Consider the following 24835-nt stretch of genomic DNA (forward strand, 5'->3'; position numbering starts at 1 on the left):
GCTGCACCAAAACTTGTACTTGTTGTTCTAAACTACAGTGCCCTACTCCCAATCCCTGCCTATCTGACAAAAGTGGGTATGGTTTTGTTTGTTTGTTTTTGGTAGTCCTGAGGTTTGAACTCAAGGATTTGCACTTGTTAGGCAGGTATTCTAATCGCTTGAGCCAGGTTCCAACACTTGTAGCTGTGGTTATTTTTTGAGATAGGATCTCACTTTTTGCCCATGCTGATGTGGATCACAATCCTTCTACTTCTGTTTCCTGCGATAGCAGGTGTGTATCACTGTGCCCAGCTATTGATGAAATGGGGTCTTATGAATTTTTTTTAATTGTGAGAATACTGTACAGAGGGGTTATAATTACATGGGCCAGATAATGAGTACATTTCTTATCAAGCATTGTAGCCTCCTCCTTTGTTTACCCTTCCTATCCCATCCTCTAACCCCCCCTTTCCTCCCCCCCTCAAGTTGTAAAGTTCATTTTCGACATAATGACTAGTACGTCTCATTGTTGCAATGGGTCCACCTGTATCCCTATTTAAATGATTTGTTTTTTCCCTTCCCCTTCACAAATTATAACAATATCAAATACAGTGAAAGCAGGGGTTATACCGTGGGGGAGGGACATACAAAGCAACAAAGAAATCATCTTATAAAAGAAAAAAACATTTGAATACATATCTTGGGGTTAATTTCCCTAACATCAACTTATCTGACCTTTTCTGCTTGATTCAGACATATACTAGCTATTGCAAATAAGGGAAACCATGGGACCTATGTTTCTTTGGGCCTGGCTTACTTCACTTAATATAATTTTTTCCGAGTCTTTCCATTTCCTAACAAATGGGACAATGTCATTCTTTCTGATGGAGGCATAGAATTCCATTGTGTGTGTGTGTGTGTGTGTGTGTGTGTGTGTGTGTGTATACCACATTTTCTTGATCTATTCATCTACTGAGGGGCATTTGGGTTGGTTCCATATCTTAGCTATGGTAAATAAGGCTGCAATAAACATAGTCGTGCTGGTAGCTTTAGTGTGGTCTTGTTTGTGAACGGAACTTTTTTTTTTTGTAGGCTGTGGGGCTTGAACTCTGGCCCTGGGCACTGTCCCTGAGTTCTTCAGCTCAGGGCTAGCACTCTACTACTTAAGCCACAGCACCACTTCTGGTTTTCTGCTGGTTTATTGTAGATAAGAGTCTCACAGACTTTCCTGCCTGGGCTGGCTTTGAACCGCAATCCTCAGATCTCAGCCTCCTTAGTAGCTAGGATTACAGGCGTGAGCCACTGGCACCGGCTCTTACGAACTTTTAACCTGAGCTAACCTCCAACCTCAGTCTTCCTGATGTCTGTCTCCTGAGCAATTAGGATTATAGGTATAAGCCACCAGTATATCTGTTTTTGTTTGTTTGATACAGGGTCTTCTTATGCAGTACAGCTCTCCCTAACTTATGATCCTCCCGCTCAGCCTCTGAGTGTTGGAATGACAGGATGTAGCTACCACACCTGAGTTCCATCTGAGAAACTCTTAATTCTTCCTGCAAAATGGTGCTTGGGTTTCACCTCCATCTTGAGCCATTCTGTCCTACCCCATTACCTGAGCTAACTCCTCCTCTGCTCTACCTCTATAAATCACTACTTTCAACATGTCACTGGTATCATAAACTAGGAAACTGAGTTTCAGAAAGGAAAAAAAGTGCATCCCTTCTTTCAGGATGGAAGATGGGCTTGAATGCAAAATCCTGATTCGTAGGCAAGTGTCTTCCTCATTTGCTGTACTTTCAGAGAATTAAAATTTTTCCCATACGTAGAGAGCAAGGGGGGCGGGAGAGAGAGAGAGAGAGAGAGAGAGAGAGAGAGAGAGAGAGAGAGAGAGAGATCTTATAGTATCATAGCCCAGCATGGAGGTACACACTTGTAATCCTAGCACTTGGGAGGCTGAGGAAGCAGATCTCCAGTTTAAGGCCCAATCTGGACCACATAATTAGATCTCCTCTCAAACAAAAACAAAAACAACAAACATCAGTACCATTGGACACTTGTCTTTTGGGAAGTAAGCACCGTCTCAATTTCCTGATGATCCTCAAACACTGCAAGGCAGAAGCTGGATAAGGTGACTTCCAAGAGCATCTGAGAGCTACTATTTGTGAAACACAGAAATCTCATGATCACACTTAGGGCTGAATTTTACATTTATGTTTTTAGGATGAAGGTAGAACTGTGCACAACAAATATTTATTGTACACCACCGTGTATTAGGAGCAACGTTTGCGTACTTTATCTCCTTGATTTCTCAATCATTTAGGTAGATTCATATAGTCCTCATTTAATAGAGAAGGAAACTGAAACACAGACAAGCTTAGCTACTCACCCAGGGTCACAGCTAGGAAAGTAGCCAACAGTGATTTGAACTGATTCTTTGTACTCTAAATGAGCTCCAAGCAAGTATGGTCCACCTGAATGCTGAGGCAGGCGATTGAGGAGGAGCAAGTAGGGTCTGGTCTGTCATCCCTCCTTCCTTACAGGTCCAATTGCTTACCTCCATCTTCAAACTCCTCACGGAAGTAGACCTGGCGCTGCCCTTGTGTGCCCAGAGTGCTGGCCACCAGCAGCAACTTCAACAGTAGCTGCAGCCCCTTCATCTCTTCCAAGCCCCCAGTCCTGGCGTGCCCTGGTCAGATGCTCTGTAGTGCTGCAATTGCCACTGCCTCAATGTTAACCCTGGGGCAAGAACTGAGATCATCTGCATCCCTCACTTGGCTGCCTCCCATTCGTGGCCTGGGCTTGGGTAAGGAGTACTGCAGCCAATGATTGGGGAACATGTGCCTTTGAGTGCTGGAGGAAATAGTTCAGGGGACAACTAAGCATCTCAAGGGAGCTACTAGGCAGGGTCTCCAGAGAGGAGGGGAGTGGCGGGGCCAGCTGAGGCTGGTCTCTGGGGTCCTGGGAATCTGCTTGATTTTTGGAGTAGCTGCATTCAAAACACTGTCATATGATTCTTTCCATCAACCCCTGTCCCTCTATCCCTCTGTCCTCCTCTCCTTCCTTCTATGCTTCCACTGGACCTGTGAAAAAACAATTTTTAAAAGCCAGATGTAACATATCATCTGTAGACCCAACACTCAAGAAGGAAGGCAGGAGAATCACAAGTCTGAGGCCATTCTGAGCTACAAAGACTCCATTTCAGGAAGAGGAAGGAGAACGAAGAAAGCAAAGGAAAAGAAAGAGAAGAAGAATAGTAATGTGATGTCTTTTCCCCCCCAACAGATACTGCATTTTTTTCTTTTTTTTTGTCGGTCGTGGGGCTTGAACTCTGGGCCTGAGCATTGTCCCTCAGCTCTTCAGCTCAGGGCTAGCACTCTACCACTTGAGCTATTGCGCCACTTACGGTTTTCTGATGGTTTATTGGAGATAAGAGTTTCACGGACTTTCTTGCCAGGGTTGGCTTTGAACCGTGATCCTCAGATCTCAGCCTCCTGAGTAGCTAGGATTACAGGTGTGAGCCACCGGCTCCCAGTTGATACTGCATTTTTATACATGTTGCACAAGGACTAGCTATGGAGACAAGCTCTGGTCAATTGTAATGAATGGAAGCTCACCAGGTGAGGGTGAAGATTTTCTAATAAAGCTTTCCTTATACTAAGACTGCTTCTTTTCATAGTCTAAATGTCTACCCCTAGCTAAGGGATGAGCAGATTGGATCTGAGTTTTTCTGAGGGAATCCTCAAGTAGATATGTTATGGGGTGGGGCAGGGACACCAGTTCTGGCCCTGAAGGAGAAATGGGCTAGAAGCTTGTTGCTCCATCCTTTTTTAAAAAGGTTGCCTATAATTCTTTTCTTTCTTTTTTTTTTTTTTTTTTTGGTCAGTTATGGGGCCTGAACTCTGGGCCTGGGTGCTGTCCCTCAGCTCTTCAGCTCAAGGCTAGCACTCTACCACTTGAGCTACAGTGCCACTTCTGGCTTTTTCTGCTTATGTGGTGCTGAGGAATGGAACCCAGGGCCTCATGCGTGCAAGGCAAGCACTCTACCACTGAGCCACCTTCCCAGCCCGGTTACCTGTAATTCTAATTACTTAGGCAAGTAGCGCATGCCTGTAATTCTAGCTACTCAGGAGGCTGAGATATAAAGGTCCAAGTTGGAATCCAGCCCAAGCAGGAAAGTCCATGAGACTCTAACTTACAATTGACTCCCAAAAAGCTGAAAGTGAAGCTCTGGCTCAAATGGTAGAATGTTAGCCTTAATCAAAATTGCTCAGGGACAGCACCCAGGCCCTGATTCAAGCCCTAGGCCCAGCACATACACACACACACACACACACACACACACACACAAAGTCATCTTTCACTCACAGGTTCTTTCCAGTGAGTAGTGCATTCCTGCAGTGAAAAGCCCAGGGCGTGTCCTGGATCCTGTCCTATTCCTTACCATCAGTGGTGGTGGGGCAGGGTATGATCATTGGGCCCTGGTTGTGAAAAACCTCAAATAGCTCATGTGTCAGTTTCTCTGGCATCAGTGTTTACCAGTGATCCTTCTCTCTGTACTCAGTGATCATCTACTTCACAGTACTTCTGTAGTCCCATCATTGGTAGGCTAGAGGTACAGGGACGTGGTAGAAATGGTCACTTCTGAGGATGGATACTAGCCCAACTCACAGGCTCACAGTTTTTTCAGTGCTTGGTGAAAGATGGTATAGGGGTTATGTTCAACAGTTGCCCATTTCTCTGCAGAAGCAGGTGATGATTCTTACACCAATTCCTTTTCATTGCTTCCAGAGTCTGGCTTATGAAGGATCTAGCCAGTACCTTGTTTTCTCCTTTCATCCTCATGTTGGTGAACAGCTTTGATAGGCTGAGTTTTCTTGAGCTCCTGCTCAGATCTCTCCTCCTCAGTGAGCTCAGCCACAGGTTTGTGGTAATATTCTTTGTCAACTAGGGGAAATTTTGAATTCAGGACTGTAGCGGCCCCATCTCACCTGAGTTAGCCCTGAAAGCCATCAGACAGCATGCTGTATTCCTTGACCATGATGTCTGTTTTTATTTAACAAAAACACTAAGCCCCAGGGTAGCCTAGAAGAAGTCCTAACCTGAGATGGGATCCCAGTGAAATCCGGAAGGGGGTGACCCTGAGGTTATCCAGGCTGCAAAGAATAAAGGTAGGGTAGGGGAGAAGAGATGGAAGAGAAGGAAAGGGAACACTAAGTGCAGAGACCAGAAGAAGGAAGGATTAGTAGGTTGACATTGCTTTACCACAACCCATCCTTTGCAGTCACTGCTAAGATCCCTATAGTGAGGAAAATGAGGCTCAAGGAGGAGAAATAGCACAAGCATTTGCTGATCACTGGTATGCCGAGCACTGTGATATTTATAATAAACATCAGGCACTCAAGCTACCACTGTACCACTGTGTCAGGAGGGTGTCATTGTGCTGGCTTTACAGAGGCTCAAACTGAACCTTAGGGACCGCTGACTTACCAAAGTCATACTGAGGAGCTAGAATACCTTCTCCTCCTCCTCTGCTTCCTCCTCCTCCTCTTCTTCCTCTTCCTCCTGCTAGCCCTCCTCCCCTCTCCCTCCTCCTCCTCCTCCCTCCTTCTCCCCTCCCTCTTCCTCCTCTTTCTCCTTCTTCTTTTGTTGCTGCCCCTCCTGCTGCCATGGCTGGACCTGGAGCTTTAACTCAGGGCCTGAGTGCTGTCTCTGGGCTTTTTCTTTTTTGTTCAAGGTTAGTGCTCTACCACTTCTGGATTTTTTTTTTGTAGTTTAATTGGAGATACAAGTCTCAAGAACTTTCCTGTCCAGCCTGGCTTTAAACTGCAATCCTCAAATCTCAGCATTCTGGGTAGCTAGGATTACAGGAGTGAGCCACTGATGCCCAGCTAGAATGGCTTCTTATTCTAGTAACTTCACTACATTTTCATTTAACTTCATTAACTATCTGCTTATTAAGGTCTTTACTATGTGTCCAGCATTGGCAAGGAAGTGAAGACACCAGAGAGAATAAGATATACAAGTTTTCTGTATTCATGGAACTCACTTTCTAGTGTGGGAGACAGAAAATAATCAAACAAGCAAATAAATATCAGGTAATGACGTGTCCTCTGAAAAGGTCAAATGAAGGTAATGACTAGAGTGTTAGAGAGTGATGAGGAAGGCTAATAGACAAAGAGAAAGAAGAGGTCAAGGAAGTCCTCCTTGAGGAGACACTTCGGTTAAAATGTAGATAAGACATGAATTGAACTGGGGACAAGCATTCCAGGCAGATGCTATATTAAGTTCAAAGCTTCTGAGAAAGGAAATGAGTCAGTTTCATTTGAGCATTAGAAATATAGCCAATACGGTTCAAACAACAGGAGAGGACAATCTCAGGAGTGAGGGTGGAGAAGGTGTTGAGTCAATATCAACCAAGGGAAGATTTACAATTGATACACTAGAAAACCCTTGCAGGGAGTAATACCATTAGATTTATATCTTAGAAAGATTGCTTTAGCCAAACATGGAGATGTATACCTGTAATTCTACCACTCTGGAGGCTAAGGCAGGAGGATTGCAAATTTGAGGCCAGCTTGGACTATATTATCTGGCCCTAAATTCTGTCTATACCATAAAATCACTTTGTTGTGTGCTCAGTTGGGCATGTCAAGTAATAAGTTAGAGTATATAAATATGACACTCAGAAAAGGTCTTAAATACAAATATACATTTGAGAAACATAAGGGGTTTGGGGGCTCATATATATCTTTGTATCTTTTATCTTTTTGAGATGAGGTTGTCGAGGGAGTGGCTTTGTTTTTTTATTTTATTTTAATGTAAAGGTGATATACAAAGGGGTTTATAATTATATAAGAAAGGTAATACCAACATTTCTTTTATCTTGTATCCTTTTTGTCTATTTTTCTTTCTCAAAGGGAGAAGAGACTGGCCAAGAACTATACCAGTTACTCAGACCTGGAAAAAGCCCTGCCCTGAGATGTGTGTGGAGAAAGAAACAGAAAAGTAAACTACAAGTGGCTCCAAAGGAAAGACCCTCTTCTTCCTTTAGAATTCTAAGAGGTTTTTTTCCTTACCCATTGGCATAGAGCTCTTAAAGAGAATGCCAAAGTTGGAATTTGACTAATACTTACTAATCATGTACTATATGACAAGTTCTGGGGAGGCAAAGATGACACAACCCAATTCTTATACCCCAGGAATTCTCAAGCCAGCAAGAAAGATAGAGATATTTAGGCAACTAACTAAGGACCAAAGAAACATGGATTTGGTGCCTTCATAAAGTCAAGAACAGCACAAGGACAGTAAGTTGGACCAGGAGATGGGTTTACTCAAAACATCTTCTGTTGTCTTTGTAATAGCAATAGATAATTTTATCCCTTTTTGATTGATTGATTGATGATTGATTTTTGTCTGAGACTGGTACTCCAACGTGGTATCTGATCCTTTCATTCATTGGCTGATGCTCTACCACCCAAAACACACCCCCAATCCCTATTCCCATTTTAGAAAAAGAACTGAGTCTTAGAGATGGTGGGTAACTTGCCCAAGGATCCACAAGAGACAAGTAGCAAAGCCTAAATATGGAACTAGATATGCTTGACTTCAGAGCCCAAGTGCTTAACATTCTTTAAAAGTTTTAACAGTCTGATAGAGCTGGAATAGATGTAGAATCCAGAATAAGGTAGGAGAGAAAGTGTGAAGATGAGACAGAGCCAAATTGGTCCAGGCCTTAAATAACAACTGAGATGTTTAGATGTTTCCTTAAGGCCAGAGTTGTTTTCTTTTTTCTTATTTTTATGTTCCTGGCAGTACTAAGGTTTGAAATCAGGGCTTCACACTTGCTAACCTGGCATGTTCCACTTGAGCCATACCTCCAGCCCTGTTTTTCATGAGTTATTTTAGGACAGGGTCTTGCTTTCTGCCCAAGCATGTACCTGAACTGTGATCCACCTACTTTTAGGCTTCTCATCATCACTTTTAAGATAGGTGTTCACTACCATGTCCAGCTTCCCATCTATGGAGATGGAGTCCCATTTTTCCTTCTGAAAAATTTTCAATCTCTGCATTATTGACTTTTTGGGTCAGGTAATTATTTATTGTGGAGGGCTGTCCGCTGCATTGTAGGATTTTATTTTATTTATTTTTGTCAGTTGTGGGGCTTGAACTCAGGGCTTGGGCACTATCCCTCAGTTCTTCAGCTCAAGGCGAGTGCTCTACAGCTTGAGCCACAGCGCCACTTCCGGTTTTCTAGTACTTAATTGGAGACAAGAGTCTCACAGACTTTCCTGCCCGGGCTGGCTTTGAACCGTGATCCTCAGATCTCAGCCTCCTGAGTAGCTAGGATTACAGGTGTGAGCCACCAGCGCCCAGCCTTGGTAGGATGTTTAGCAGTGTCCTTGGCTTTTCCTCAATAGATGCTAATAGCATTCACCCCAGTAATAATGACAACTAAAAATGTCTCCAGACATTGCCAGATGTCTCCTGATGTGTGTATGTATACTGAATGTATGAGGGTGTGTATGCATAAAATTAAGCCCCAATTGAGAACTGCTTCTAGGCATTAGTGGGAGTGGGACTCAGTGTTTGAAAAGAAGAGCATGATAAATAGTAGTAATGCTTTCCTAAAATCAGTATCTCTTATAACAACCATTGTGAATGTTCACAATGAACTAGCCTTTGTGAGAAACTGTATTTGTTTCAGTTCTGATAAGCTGGACTTGCATGTACTATCTTACTAACATTCCAGTAGAGTCTATTCATTTTCAGTGAAATGATAAAGTGGACCATGTGCTCCTTAAGGACAGTCACCACAGTGCTTTCTTTGTTTGTTTGTTTTTTATATCAGCTCCTGGTATGATGAATGTATGATGAATGGGTAAGTTTTAAAAATTATATTATGGGGGCTGGGAAGGTGACTCAGTGGTAGAGCGCTTGCCTTGCATGCATGAGGCCCTGGGTTTGATTCCTCAGCACCACATAAGCAGAAAAAAAAAAAGCCGGAAGTGGCACTATGGCTCAAGTGGTAGAGCTCTAGCCTTGAGCTGAAGAGCTGAGGGACAGTGCCCAGGCCCAGAGTTTAGGCCCCATGGCCGGCCAAAAAAAATTATATTATGTAAATAATTAAAATTTATGTTAGGATATAATGCTGAGATCAGAGGTTTGTTAGAGGTCTAAAATGAAATAAAAATACATTTTAGTCCTTAAATGCAAAAATCCTACAAATCAATAAAATGTGTACACTTCATTATCAAGTGTGCTTTTCCATTTGGGAAAAAGTTCATGACATGTTTAGCGTTCATACAGTTTTCTTCAATCTGTAAGAATACACTTAAATTGTTTGCTTGTCTCAGTCCATTTGTGCTGTTATAACAAAATATCTATGACTGGAAAATTTACAAGACATTTATTTCTCAGCTGTATAGCATGGCTGTTTATAGTCACAGCTACTCAGGAGATGGAGATAGAAGGATCTCTTGTATTCACTAGTTAAAAGCAACATAACTACACACTGTCTAAAACATGAGAAAGAAGGAAAGAAAGGAAGGAGAGGGAAGACAACAAAGAGAAAGAAATATTTTTCAGAGTTCTAGTGTAGGAAGTCCAAGGTTATGACACTAGCATATTTGGTGTCTAATGAGGGCTTTTCTCTGCTTCTAAAATGGGGTTTTCTTCTGCATTATCATATTAACTGAAAGAGGTAAAAGCGGTTGACTGCTGTGTCCTTACGAAGAGATGAAAGGACCAGGCTGCTCTCTGAAGCCTCTTCTATAAAAGCATTACACCTATCCATGAAAGAAGGTTCCTGTTGGGCCAACCCCACAAAGTGTTCACCTTTTAATGCTATCACTTTGAAGTTTACTTCCAACAATGAATTTTGGAGGTACATAAACATTCAAACCATAGCATCACTGTCTAAGGCATTTTAGATTTACTCTATGCAATTCAATTCAGTATATACTGAGCTAACCCAGGAAGGAAAGGAAGGCATAGTTACCAGCCTCTAAGATGTGTCTAATTAAAAGAGATGTCAAGCTTCTGGGCCTTCTTAACCTTGTTCTATCTCTTATCAATGATGTGTTCTTGGGCTAATAAAGTCTGTACTTTTACTTTCTTTTTAGACTTCTTACTCCATACAAAAAATACTTAAAGACAAATGTATTGAAATAGAGACAAATACAATGCAGCTAGATTCATTATTATATATTCATTTCTCTTCTGGGTTTAGAAGAAATAGAAGTCAAAACATTTTCCTTGGGTCCCTACAAGTATCACAAACCCTTAGCACTGTGCCTACTATACCTAATGAATAAATTATGTTTGGGACCTATTATTGATATTCCCGCTCTTTAAAAGTTTAGTTTTCAAATGGTTGCTATAATGATTACTTGAGGCACTTAAGTGCTGCATGAGGACAGAAACCAAGTTTGATTTATTCTTTATTATGTACATACAGCCCTTGGCATAGAAAAAGCACTCAATAAGATGAATGTTAAATTAGCCACAGTACAGTACACACTTGATACATATCAGATTTATTTCATCAGACCTCCTTGGGAATCATTCAGGACAAACATAATAGATATTTGCAAGTTGGAGTATATGGTATAGGCCTTGAATGGAACAGGAATTTAGATCAGGATTCTCCGTGATCTAAAGTGAGCCAACAACTTCATATGGTTTTGTGTCTTATTTATATAATATATTTATCTCACTCAGTCATAGCCATAATACCATCTATCACAGGTGTTTGGGTAGGAGAAGGAAGTTTCAAAACTATCAATTTTACTCTCCAGTGTGGTGTATTTACATACTCAGGGAGTTGTTCCAGTGTTGCCTGTATCTCCAAATCCTCCAGATCTAATTACACAGCTACAAAGTGAGTGCATAAATTATTCACTAAGGCCCATGTTTTGGAAATCACTGTATAGTCCTGGGAATTAGATAGGAGGTTAGATCTTTGTAATTGATATGCTTCCCCTTCAAGGTTGAAACCTTGTGGATCAGTTCTTTCTGTCTGAAGGCAATGTGTCTGCAATTTTGCAGGGCTAGTTTGACATTTAAACTCCAAACACTAAATATGAGGAGGAAAAGAACATTTCAAACAGCCCATCCCAATTCTTCTCAGGTCTTCTTCAGCCTAATTTCCCACTCCAGGTGTACTTGTTCCCCTGGTTTAGCACATCTGAAAAAAGATGACATTTCCCATGCGCATCTTACAGAATCTCAAGCTTTCAAGAGTCTGCTGATATCATTCTGTTTGCCTGGAATATTCTTCAAAGCCCTCATCATTCTGGGAATCTCCAGAGAGAGAGTTCCTATTTCTAGTAGTTTCTCCACAAATATTTTCTCCTAAGAAAGCTAAACATGGTTTCATGTCTATAAACTCATCTCAAACATTACTTCTTTGGCAGTCTTTCTCATCTTCCTTAGAAAGAACAGAAGCAAAGAAATACATTTGTGTTAGGCACCAATTATACAGAAGTATTATGCTGGATTCTTTACATCTATTATCTTATTTAGCCTTCAGGGTAATTTTGTGCAGAAAATATCTTTTATCCTCAGTATCTAGTTCAAGAATCTGCTATGTAAAATGGTCAAACGTCTTGAACAAGATGGAGGAGGTAAAATTGGAATTCAGATTTACCTGGCTATCTCCCTCGGGCTAGTCAGTAGTTCTTTTCTTGGTGAAATCTTTCCATCATGGCGCTCCCCAAACATTATCACTATATGGAAGTTTATTTACATACTTCCATAATCAAAATTCTTGAATCAGAGAGCTTCAAATATTGGTGTGGTTTTTTTTTTTTTTCCTCAATGACTGGCACATGGTAAGTGCTCAGAACAGTGATGGAATTAGGTGAGTGACAACAACACACTTCACAATTAGCTAACACGTGTGTGTGTGTGTGTGTGAGTCGTGGGACTTGAACTCAGGGCTTGGGTGCTGTTCCTGAGCCTCTTTGTGCTCAAGGCTACTGCTCTACCCCTTGAGCCACAGTGCCACTTCTGGTTTTTGAGTGGTTAATTAGAGATAAGAGTTTTACCAGGACTTTTCTGCCCAGGCTGGCTTTGAACCACAATCCTCAGCCTCCTGAGTAGCTAGGATTACAGGTGTGAGCCACTGGCACCCACCTGCAAACCATTTTTAAATGTATTATTGCACTTAATCACAAAGAACCATAAGAAAAACATCTTGCTGTTGAAAGCTAGCCATTTTTTCCTAAACTTGCTGTTTCACTTTCTCATTTCTTTAGCTAGTGGAATGGGTGTAGGAAAGACCCAGGAATTGCTGTTTGTAGACAAAACAAGTTCTTAGTTCCTTTTCCTAAATAGAAGTATAATTTGTTTCCTCTACACTCAGCAAACGAAGCTAGATTTTTTTCTATGTTTAGAAGGTAATGGTCTGGAAATGTTTTCTTTGATGGCCAACAAATGCCAATTAAGAAATATGATACCAATAATAGCAATAACAAAAAAAACCAGTTGTTGGCAGTTTAGGAAAAGAAAGGGAAGCAAACAACTGGCAATAATAGTGCACTATGAAATAGTTTGCATCTATACAGTGGATTGTGGAAAAGCTGGGAATAATTTTTGCTGAATATTTTTTTTTTAAATCACAGTTCTTAAACAGTTGTGTAAAGAAACTTCATATTGGGGCTGGGAAGGTGGCTCAGTGGTAGAGTGCTTGACTTACATGCATGAGGCCCCGGGGTTCGATTCCTCAGCACCACATAAGCAAAAAAAGCCGGAAGTAGCTCTGTGGCTCAAATGGTAGAGCGCTAACCTTGAGCTAAGAGCTAAGGGACAGTGTCCAGACCCAGAGTTCAGGCCCATGATTGAAAAAAAAAACAAAGAACCTTCATTTGAAAAACACAACTATTTTTCTTCTTCTTTTAAACCAAGTGGCTACTTAAATGATTATTCAGTAACACAAGTTAGAAACCTTGTGACTCCTTTTTCGCCTATCTCTTTTCATTCCATTGCTTAGTGAGTTTTAAAATCTTATCTCTAAAAGTGTTTCTGAGTGAATATAGAGAACCATGTTTTTCTCGTTCTCCATCTCTGCTACCATTGTCCAAGCTTAAATTTGCTTAGCTTTGCAATGGCTTTTTAACTCTAGTCTTGCCCTTCTCATTGTGTCCTCAATTTGCTGTCAGTATGGCCTTTAAAAAGCCTATTTCAGGGGCTGGGAAGGTGGCTTAGTGGTAGAGTGCTCCCCTTGAATGCATGAGGTGCTGGGTTCAATTCCTCAGCACCACATAAGCAGAAAAAGCTGGAAATGGCACTGTGGCTCAAGTGGTACAGCGCTAGCCTTGAGCTAAAGAGCTGAGGGGCAGTGTCCAGGCCCAGAGTTCAGGCCCCATGACTGACAAAAAAAAAATTCTATTTCAGTGGCAGGGGTAATACTGTTGAGACACACATCTGTAGTCTCAGCTATTTGGGAGGCTGAGGCAGGAGGTCATGAGTTTGAACTAAACTTAGGATCACTTCCCCCACTGTCTTAAAACAACACAAATTAAATAACATTAAATTAACATCTAGGGCTGGGGGGAGGGTTTATTGCTTAGTGATAGAGAATGCACTTAGTCTGCACAAGCCTTGAGTTCCATCTTTAATGAAAAAAAAAGTCATGTCTTTAGCATTTATTGATATTCTAAGTGGTAGGATGAATCAGTCCCAATTTCTGTCCTAATGAGTTTATGATATATAAGGCTTAGCATTATCTCTACCCTTTGACTGTCTAGTATTTTTTCACTATGCTTTAGCTGCCACTTCATTCTATGCAAGGCTAGTCACTAAGAAATGTAGGAATGAGAGCCAATGTGGCACCACCAGGTTTAATTTTAGCTGATGATCTAAAGCATGCAGATTGACACTTTGTGTAGAATGTAGATTAAGGGCAGTGGAATTGGATATGATCTTAGGAGTCATGAACTGCCCTTGCTGGGCTGGGAATGTGGCTTAGTGGTAGAGTGCTTGCCTAGCATGCATGAAGCCCTGGGTTCCATTCCTCAGTACCACATAAACAGAAAAAGCTGTAAGTGGCACTGTTACTCAAGTGATAGAGTGCTAGCCTTGAGCCAAAGAAGCTCAGGGACAGTGCTCAGGCTCTGAGTTCAAGCCCCAGGACTGAAAAAACCAAAAACAGAAAATCAAAACAAACTGCCCTTGCTCCTGGCTCTTCCTTTGGACCTGTTTTTGTTTTGGTTTTGGTCGGGCGTGGGGCTTGAATTCTGGGCTTGGACGCTGTCCGTGTGCTCTTCAGCTCAAGGCAAGTGCTCTACCACTTGAGCCACAGCGCCACTTCCATTGACCTGTGTTTTGACAGTTGAAGCTAAGCTTTCTGATGCCTGGTGACCCTGATGAAAGTTAAAACTGATTTACAAGTTGCCGTTGTTGTCTATATCATGTCCATGATGTTTATTGACACACAGACAATGCAAATATAGCTTGTAGCAGGGTGAAATGAATATAACAAAAAAAGACCTAGATTCTAATTCAAGCTTTGCTGCTTACTGATTGTGTCACCATAACAACCTATTCAATAACCCAGTAGCCCAAGGATTTAATCTATAGGATGGGTGGTACTATAATATAAATTTTGTAGTGAGGATTAAAGGATAAAATATAAATGACAGTGTTTAGTTCAACACTAAAGGGACACATAATTCAGACAGAGCAACAATTCTTAAGCACTTTTTGTATGTTGGGCGCTGAGCTTCTTTTGAGGGCTACAAAAATGAATAAGAGGACTAGGGATATAGCTCACAGTACAGGGTTCACTTGGTATGCATAAGGCCTTGGGTTTGAGCCTCAACAGTAGCGTGCACGTGCACACACACACACACACACACACACACACACACACACACATACACTGAATAAGACTTGGTTCCTGTTCTTAAGAGGCTAATGGAGATAATTAATATTATGTAAATGCCTTCTTTTAATCTGAGTCATGATATTTGAAAGTACCCATATTTTGCTTACTCCAAAAGTCATCAGCAACAAGAGTATTTCTGCTTGTAAGCATTTGGAGTACAAGTTTCCATGAGAAGTGCATCTTGTGTTTTACAGGAGGCGATTTGGAGAAGGAAAAGAGAGATGTGGACTCAGATACTCACCAATAAATACTACTAGCTAGCTAGGTAAATTGGTTAATTTCTTTGACTCTCCATTCCCTTGTTTGTAAAATGTGGAAACAAACTCACTGATAGAACTATAAGGATGACTAAAGGTAATAAGGTATTCTGGCACAAAGTAAACACTCAACCAACTAATGAGAAAAAATATCTAAAAAGGAAGAGAACAGCTTTGTATTACACCTCAATTGTATTCATGTTTTGTGCCTATGGTTATATAGTATTTATTATTATCCACCAAGCTAAGCTCATTACCTGTATGAACTCATTTCATCCTCAAAATAACCTTGGGAGATAGTTACTATTGTTATTCACATTTTAAATAAGTGAATCTCTGGGAAAACTAAGGCACAGAGAATGTGGAAATTTTGCCTATCTAGCTACTAAGTGATGGAGCTGGGGATTGAAACCCAAGTATAGGCAAGTACTCCTTAGAAATAGACATGCTTTCTGAGAAATGGGTCATTAGGCCATTTCATTATTATGTCTTTATACAAGTATACATACATAGATGGTTTGGCACACATTATACTTTAAAAATGACATATATTTCCTTTTAAAACTTTATGTTAAGACTGGAGAGACATTTGTTGAATGGTAACTTCTGTGTACAGCTACTTAAGTAGAAATAAAATCTTTAAAAACTGAAGACTCAGGGGCCAGGATGGTGGCACAGCGTTAGAGTGCTTGCTTTGCATGCATGAGGCCCTGGGCTTGATTCCTCATCAACACATAAACAGAAAAGGCCAGAAATGGCTCTGTGCCTCAAGTGGTAGAGCGCTAGCCTTGAGCTGAAGAGCTCAGGGACAGTGACCAGGCCTAGAGTTCAAGCTCCACGACTGACCAAAAAAATAAATAAATAAATAAAGTTATTTATTAGCTGGGCGCTGGTGGCTCAAGCCTGCAAACCTAGCTACTCAGGAGGCTGAGATCTGAGGATCACAGTTCAAACCCAGCCCAGGTAAGAAAGTCCGTGAGACTCTTATCTCCAATAAACCACTAGAAAACCGGACCAAAAAAAAAAAACAAAGGAGATGATAGCTCTATCCACGTATGATATTCCCTGATGACTTTCATGTAGGACAAGATGTATAAGTGGAAGATAGTGATATTGATCATTCTGATACAGTGTAGGCCTAGACTAATATGTATGTTTGTGTCTTCAGTTTTGTTGTGGTTTTCTTTATTTTTTCTGGTCGTGGGACTTGAACTCTGGGCCTGGGCAATGTCCCTCAGCTCTTCAGCTCAAGGCTAGTGCCCTACCAGTTGAGCCACAGTGCCACTTCCGGCTTTTTTCTATTTGCTTATGTGGTGCTGAGGAATCGAACCCAGGGCCTCTGGCATGCAAGGCAAGCGCTCTACCACTGAGCCACCTTCCCAGCCCCTATCATCTCCTTTGATAGCAATGTCTTTTATTTAAATATCACCTGAAGCTATTTTACAATTCATTCTTTTTTTCTTAACAAGTAGGAGTACATGTTGAAATAATAAAAATATTATAAAGTAACAAAGTTGTTTATTATCATTATCTAGTATTATGTGTTATACATAATTTTATGTGTGTGTGTGTTTTTTTTTTGTTTGTTTTTTTTTGGTGCTGGTCCTGGGGCTTGAGCTCAGGACGGGGGCACTGTCCTTGAGCTTTTATGCTCAAGGCTAGCGCTCTACCACTGAGTTACAGCTCCACTTCCTCTGTGTGTGTGTGTGTGTGTGTGTGTGTGTGTGTGTGTGTGTGTGTGTGTGATGTAGTCTCCAGCCTGGGTTGGCTTCAGATCTCAGCCTTCTGAGTAGCTGAAATTACAGATGTGAGCCACTGGTGCCAGCTTTATGTTCTATACTTTTATTTGTGTGTGTGTGTTGGTTGTAGGGCCTGAACTTGGCCTGGGCACTGTCCCTCAACTCTTCAGCTCAAGGCTAGCGCTCTACCACTTGACCACAGTGCCACTTCCGGCTTTTTTTTCTTATGTGGTGCTGAGGGAATCAAATCCAGGGCCTCATGCATGCAAAGCAAGCATTCTACCACTGAACCACCTTCCCAGCCCCTGTTCTATACTTTCATATAGTAGCCAGCATAGATTATTTTTACACCAGTATCATCACAAACACATAAGTCTTACAGTGTGCTATGATATTATGATGGCTATAACATCATTTAGGCAATAGAATTTTCCAGCTCAGGTTTGTTTCAATCTTAGTGACTACCAACATATATTTGGCTGTTGTTGGATGAAAACATTGCTGGCAGTTCAGGAGTGTGCTGTGACACCAGAACTCACTTAACTAATATACTTAATTACTAAGTTTTTTGTGCCTCCTTTCACCTAAGAGATAGAAGAAGCTCATTGTTTTTTGTTTGTTTTTAAATCATCTTAACTACTGACCTACTGGCACCTAATCCACAATCCCCCTTCTCCTTCTTGTTAGTATGGCGTATCTCTGCTCCTGTCTAAGGTCAAACCTTTCCCTTGGGTTTGGGATCTCAGTCTTATTGAGGGATCCAGAGTTGTTCTTTCCTTTGTCTGGGATGTCACCAGTTTTTCCCATGTCTGAAAATTAGCAAAATAATTTTCTCTAAAATCATCAATCTAAAAAAAAAAGTAAAAGGCAAAGAAAATCCCTCCTCTAATTCTCCAGGTTTAGATAATGCTCCATATCTGGGTTCCCTTTTTAGCTTTTTCCTGTATTTGCACAGCTTATACTCATTCTTCAGATCACAGTTTAAATGCTACATAAAGGCCTGATTTGACCACCTAACAAAGCACTTACTCTTTGACTTCCTTCAGCTTATTTATCTGCAAAATGTTATTGGATAGCTTTCTTGTTTACTACTTATATTCATCACAGAATTTAACCTCTTGGTGCTCATCTGTTATTATATTCTCTGGACCTTGAATAATAATGTATGTTGTCCACAAATACTTAAATTTTTAATTAGTAATCTTGTCTTGTCTCCTACTACGTTCTTCATAGCTTAACTCCACTCACATTGATCTCTTGCTGTTTCTTCAGTTCGCTAACTCCTAACATCCAGTCTTTGTACTTGGTAATCCTTCCCTCTTGAAGGTTCTCGCCCCAAGCCTCTATTTCATTTTCTTCAGGTTTTTAGTTTTTCAAAACGTATTTAAAATGGTATTTCAAATATTTAAAAGAGGTCCAACTCTTTTCCTTAAATTTCCTCCGCAGCCCTTACCAATTTTTTTTGTATTGTCTTACCAATTCTAAACACTCTGTCTCATCTGCGATCTATTTTATTGTCTGTTCACGCTTTCCTCGCCTTCCTTCAACCTCAGAGTGCCTAGTGCAAAACAGCAAATGTCTATTAAACGAGTGGCTTGTGGAATGGATGCATTGATGAGTATCAGATGTGAAGTCTTTCGGACGTAAAACTCCTCATGTGAATAAGTAACCTTAATAGCAGTTATCACGCTCACACTCTCGCCACCGTTCCGCGTACCCCATCCTACACACCGAACACACAATAGCCTCGGAGATAAAGCTTGTGTGACTATGATTGCTGGGGGCGTGGCTCCCGGGCCGACTCCGAGAGCTGCTACTGGCCACGCCTCCTCCCCCGCCCCGGGCGCAGAGGCCCCGCCCCGCCCCGCGGAGGCTCCGCCCCCGCATGCTGAATGCCTTATAGGCGAGTGACGTCAGGCCGTTTGTTGTCATTGGCGGCTCCCAAGATGGCGTCCATCGTGGAAGGGCCGCTGAGCAAATGGACTAACGTGATGAAGGGCTGGCAGTACCGTTGGTTCGTGTTGGACTACAATGCAGGGCTGCTTTCCTACTACACGGTGAGTCGTCAGTGGGCCCGGCTCCGAGCGCATCTGGGACTACGCTCTTTGAGGGGAGCGGCGGGGCGGGGGGCTTTGGAAAGCCGGGTTGTGTGGCTTGGCTGGGGGCGCCGCCGTACGAGAGGGCTCCCGTGCTGGGGAGGGTCATACGCTCCGGATAGCCAATGAGGGTGAAGGTGTTGCAGGGACAGCCAATGAGCAGGCAGTGGCTGGCTGATTTATGGGGTGGGGGCAGCTGCTTATTTTCGGGGTGGGGTATTATGCTTTGCTGGGACCCGGCGCGGGTGTGAGTAGGTGATGGTAGTCAGGTTTTAAAGGGTCCGGCCATGCCTGCGGCCATCCCCACATTGCCACGGACTTTGCACTGTCCCCTCGGGCTCCGTGAAGGACCGCACCTCTCAGCTTCCCTCAGGGGAGTGAAGAGCTGTGTTACCTGGCCGAACGAGCTTGGCCAGGTCCAAAGGTGACCCTCGGGCGACACCCATCTGTCTGGCCAGGATGGATGTCTTATTCTGGGGTTGCACTCCTCTTTTCCGCGGGAGGCGAGTGTCACCGACGCCTTAACTTTGGAGAGCAGAGGATTTCCCTTGCACGAGTCTTCTGTCAGCCGAGAGGTGGAGGGATCCTGACGTGTCCCCCTTAAAGTTGTGTCCCGGGGAGGGCTGATTTCAGGGTATCACGGTCAGGAATACGAACCAGTGGCTGCGGGCAAGTAGATGAATTGCTGTGAATCTTATGTTCTGATTACACCCTCCACCCCCATTGCATTAGAGATGGAAGGTGGGTGGCATTAGAGAAATAACTTCCAAAGGTACTTTTTTGGAATGGTGAATAATTAATAATAGCCAATGAGAATAAGGGAAGCGCTTCAAAGGAGAAAATAGAGTGCCCCAAGGGCTTTAGAAAGTGATAGAAGAGGGGAAAAAATGCAATTATGGAAGAATAGTTAGTGTTGATGAGAGAATTAGGGACACATACTTATTACTTCACTTAAAAAGTATTATTGAGTCCTGCTATATTTCCATACAGCAAGAATTAACGGTGATGAGACACTGTTTCACAGGAACTTTTATTCTAGAGTGTGCCTCTTAATTTGTTTTGCTCTTATTAGCTCTTCAAGCTAAGCATTTATTATCTCCATTTAATATTTTTACAGTTTTAGAATCTGAGGCTCCAGGCTTTTAAGTAATTGGTTCTAGATCACACAGCTGGCAGTAAGTGGTGGAGTCAGAATGCCAAATTTTTGGCTTTTTGACTTTTTCCACTGAACTTCACTTTTGCTACAGGAAGGAAAAAAAGTGAAAGCTTAAGTTGCTAAAACAAGCCTGCAAGAGTAGCAACTTCCTTTCTCTACATTCCCCAGAAACCTCATCAAACCCAGGGTCTTGGACCTGTTGTGAGCTCTCCCACTGAACTGTACCCGAAGCCTTTCGGTACGTCATTTTCAAAAGGAAAAAAGCAAAACAAAACCAAACCCCCAACACATCATTAGTTAGTTTTAAACACATCATTCAAAGCTCAGCATAAAGGCTTATTGGACGGGGGCTGTAAATCCCAGCATTTGGAGGCTGAAGAGAATCTTTAATGGCAGTCTAGGCTGGACTATATAGTGAGATCTTCTCTAAACAAGATTACCTTTAGGCAGACATGGAAGAGAAGCAATTGAACATTATATACTGAAAATTCTTGGATATGAAATCCCATGACTGAGATAAATGCAGAATAATAATTGGAATACATTAGATGTAATAAATTTAAAATCCCACAGAATTTATCCAGTCTATTCAAGCTAGAGTAATTTCAGTGAGTGGCGTTATGGAATTAAGTTCCTTTTAAATAACAACCACCACCCTATTACTTGATACTTTTATTTTATTTTATTCTTGCCAGTCCTGGGGCTTGAACTCTGGGCCTGGGAGTTGTCCCTGAGCTTCTTTTGCTTAAGGCTAACACTCTACTACTTGAGCCACAGCGCCACTTCCAGCTTTTTTCTGAGTAGTTTATTAGAGATAAGTCTCATGGACTTTCCTGCTTGGGCTGGTTTTGAACCATGATTCTCAGATCTCAGCCTCTTGAGTAACATGAGCCACCAACACCTGGCGACTTGGTATTTTTAAATCTAGGGTTTAAATCTAGAGAGGTCCCATACTAGGATTCTTGGAAGCTCCTAGCCTAGACAGAATGTTCCTTTTCTTGTGTGTGTGTGTGTGTGTGTGTGTGTGTGTGTGTATTTCCTTTAGTAGGTGTACTTTTTCTGCCTCCTTGTCTTAGTTTTTCAGATATATATATATATATATATATGTATATATATATATATATATATATTCTATAAAATAGCTTGCTCGAGGAAGGTGGTATCATATTTCTCACTAATGGATGTTTAGAATTTTTTTTCTTAGTCTTCTGTTGTTTGCTTGCAGATAAATGTTGTACCATCTTGAAAATAAAATGACAGGCTCAGTGGTAGAGTGCTTGCCTTGCATGCATGAGGTCCTGGGTTCGATTCCTCAGCACCACATAAGCAGAAAAAAAAAAGAAAAAGCCAGAAGTGGTGCTGTGGCTCAAGTGGTAGAGCGTTAGCCTTGAGCTGAAGAGCTGAGGGACAGCGCCCAAGCCCAGAGTTCAGGCCCACGACCGGACCCCTCCCCCCAAAAAAAAGAAAAAAAAAGAAATGACAACCAATGAAAAAGCAAGAGTTACATTAAATTTTGGCAATGAGTTCTATATATTTGGCCATTGTTTTAGTACATTTAGGATTCTGAAGGATATGAGGGTACATTTAATGATTTGCTGCTAATAGCTTAGAGCCACATCTTGGATGAATTTATGAATTGGTTTATAGCATTTTAAGCAAAGTAGTTAAAAAGCAAGTTACTTTATTCTTTGTTCTTAAAATTACTTGAACCCTAGTCTGGCTCAGTGATTACTGATCTATTCTAGGATATCCCTGAGAAGTCAAAACTAAACAAAGGCTGGCAGTAGTGGCTCACACCTCTAATTCTAGCTACTCTGGAGGCCAATATCTGAGAATCATGGTTTGAAGCTAGCCTGGGCAGGGAAATCAGTGAGACTCATCTCCAATAAGCTACTCAAAAAAAAGCCAAAAGTGGAGATATGGCAAAGAGGCTCAGGGACAGTGTCCAGGCCCTGCATTCAAGCCCCTTTACACACACACACACACGCACACACACACACACACACGCACACACACACACACACACACACACACACACACACACACACACACACCCATAAACCAAATTGACCTTGCTCTGAAGTCAGTTTACACTGAGAATTGATTCTAGGATAATCTCAAAATTGAATTAGGATTGCTGGATTGTTATGAACTGAATAGATTCAGGTAAACCTTTCTTTTTTTTCTTTTTTTTTTTTTGGGGGGGGGGGTTCGGTCATGGGGCCTGAACTCTGGGCCTGGGTGCTATCCCTCAGCTCTTCAGCTCAAGGCTAGCGCACCACCTGAGCCACAGCGCCACTTCTGGCTTTTTTCTTTTTTCTTATGTGGTGCTGAGGAATTGAACCCAGGGCCTCATGCATGCAAGGCAAGTGCTCTACCACTGAGCCACCTTCCCAGCCCCAGGTAAGCCTTTCTTTAGCCTGGATCTTTATCAAACTTTACCAGTTCTGGGGATAGAATAATGCTTTTGTTTTATTTTTTTTTCTCACAATTTTTAAGTCCCTCTATCCACTCCCCAGGGATGGAGATGGAATCTAGGGTCTTGCACATGTTAAGTAACTGCTCTACTACTGAGCAATATTCCCAGCTTCATCTTTTGATGGGGCTTACTGTATTTTTATTCTGTTCAATACAGGATGAGAGAAACTGATCACTTCCTCTGGCAAAACGGATTTAGGCACTCATTTTCTCCAGCTTCAGCTGTAACTATTGGAAACTTAATGTACTGTAGTTCATCCAGTAAGAATTTATTTAGGGATAACTTTGTGTATTTTTGTTTGTTTGTTTGTTTTTGTCTGTTGTGGGGCCTGAACTCTGGGCCTGGGCACTGTCCCTCAGCTCTTCAGCTCAAGGCTAGCACTCTATCACTTGAGCCACAGCGCCACTTCCACCTTTTTCTACTTATGTGGTGCTGAGGAATGGAATGTAGGGCCAAATGCATGCAAGGCAAGCACTCTACCACTGAGCCACCTTCCCAGCCCCAGGGATAACTTTGTGGTAGTACAATTGATATATATGCTGGGAATATAAACATAGAAGAGTGACAGTACCCTAGGACCTTATTGTCCAGTTAAGCAGACTCCTAAACATAATTTTAAAACAGTATGACAGATCCTACAATAGAAATAAAATTATTGTAGCTGGACTCATATGGCTCACACATGAAATCCTAGCTACTTGGGAAGATAGTAGTTTGAGGCTTTTCTGGGCAGAAAATTCATGAGACCTCTTCTCAGTTCATAACTGAATACAGTGACCAGATTTACCCTTTATCCTAGCTACAATAGGAAGCCTGTTTGGTAGTCCCAGCTCATAGGTGCTCCTGGATAGGAGGAAGCAAGACTCTTATCTCAAAAACGACCAGTGCTAATAAATACCTATAGGTTGTTTTTAACAGCAGTAGAATGCCTGCCTAGCAAGCACAGCCGTGAGTTCAAACTCCAGTACTGCAAAAATGAACAACAAAAAGAGTAGGGTGTTGAGTGTTGTGGGAATTTTGCCTGGAAAAGGCCAGAGAGACATTTGAACTGAGACCTAAAGGATGAAGATAGAAGAGAAGAAGGGTAGTTCAGGCAATGGGAAAAGATTTGAGGAATTTTGAAAGCTTGAGAATATAGGGTACATTAGGAGGATTTTGAGACTTTGTAAGCAGTTCTAAGGTAAAGGTATATGTGCAAGATACAAGATTGAGTCTGGAAAGTATGTGGCAAGTCTGGAATCTATTGGATACTTACATAAAATCATTTAGTTGAACTTTTACTGTTAGAGAGATAAGGATGTATGTGTGGAACGCTATAAACTACCAGCTGTTAATGTGAATCATGATCACAAGAGAAGATGAGAAAGGCAGGAAAGTTGGGGGAGGTATAGATACATGAGGAATTGGAAAGGTTGAAAGTATGCTAGGCATTTTGCTAAGAAGGTGGTAAAATGGCAAGTAAGATGGAAATCATCTATGTTGTCATGATGCCTAGAATATCCTGGGGGATGGCTCAAGTAAAATCTGTGATGAGGAAACACAGGGTGTTTGGTTGGGGCACATAAATGTACTACTTTACTCAGTCTTTGGAGGCTTAGAAAAGATTTCTTAGAAAAAATAGTGTTGCCTTGGTCTGAATGATGGACAGAAAGAGTACCCATGTTAGTAGAGCAGACAAGTGCTTGAGATGAAGTTCTCCCTTTTCAGTCCTGTAGCTTGGGCTTGGAGGTAAATAGTAGTGAGATGAAATAGTGAATTAAGATGGGGAGGGGAAGCAGGGGTAGATATAAAAGGTTTTATTAGCAAACCATGCTGAACAATTTAAACTTTATCTTCAGGAGAGCCATAATGGTATTGTAAGCACTTCTCAGCATTGAAAAATTTTTGTTGCAGAAAATTTCAAACACACACACATATATATATAAGATAGAAAAATAAATTGTTGCCATGTAAGCTTGAACTCAGCATATAGCCATTCTTGTTTGATTCCATCAATTCCCTCTTAATTTGAATTGGTTATTTTAAAGTACATTCCAAGTTCTACTTTATTGTATTTCTTTTCTTTTCTTTTTTTTTTTTTTGGGGTCCGGTTGTGGGGCCTGAACTCTGGGCCTGGGTGCTGTCCCTCATCTCTTCAGCTCAAGGCCAGCGCTCTACCACTTGAGCCACAGTGCCACTTCCGGCTTTTTTCTTTATGTGGTGCTGAGGAATCGAACCCAGGGCCTCAGGCATGCAAGGCAAG

The 24835-nt window shown here is 41.7% G+C and overlaps 2 protein-coding genes and 1 pseudogene across 4 annotated transcripts in view; 1 reads left to right on the top strand and 2 right to left on the bottom strand.

Annotated features, from left to right (window-relative positions):
* Nucleotides 1-2636, bottom strand: part of LOC122106128 (calreticulin-like) — a gene marked incomplete at its 3' end in the record, with an annotated part of 49497 nt that extends 46861 nt beyond the window's left edge. The window contains exon 1 of the mRNA XM_042677415.1: nt 2534-2636. Within this exon, the coding sequence (XP_042533349.1) occupies nt 2534-2636 (103 nt within the window). The remainder of the gene's footprint in view (nt 1-2533) is intronic.
* Nucleotides 2637-4409: 1773 nt separating this feature from the next.
* On the bottom strand, nt 4410-8048 carry LOC122103911 (annotated as a pseudogene).
* Nucleotides 8049-18752: 10704 nt separating this feature from the next.
* The window catches only part of Osbpl9 (oxysterol binding protein like 9), a 122310-nt gene continuing 116227 nt past the window's right edge, over nt 18753-24835 (top strand). For 2 of the 3 annotated variants that reach the window (XM_042678419.1, XM_042678425.1), the window contains exon 1: nt 18753-18919. In XM_042678419.1, coding sequence (XP_042534353.1) covers nt 18755-18919 — 165 coding nt within the window. In that variant the 5' untranslated portion in view covers nt 18753-18754. The remainder of the gene's footprint in view (nt 18920-24835) is intronic. The other variant, XM_042678432.1, reaches the window with a different exon arrangement.

The sequence above is a fragment of the Dipodomys spectabilis genome, unplaced genomic scaffold (genome assembly GCF_019054845.1).
Source record: "Dipodomys spectabilis isolate Male_0828 unplaced genomic scaffold, ASM1905484v1 ptg000002l, whole genome shotgun sequence".
NCBI classification, from domain to species: Eukaryota; Metazoa; Chordata; class Mammalia; order Rodentia; family Heteromyidae; genus Dipodomys; species Dipodomys spectabilis.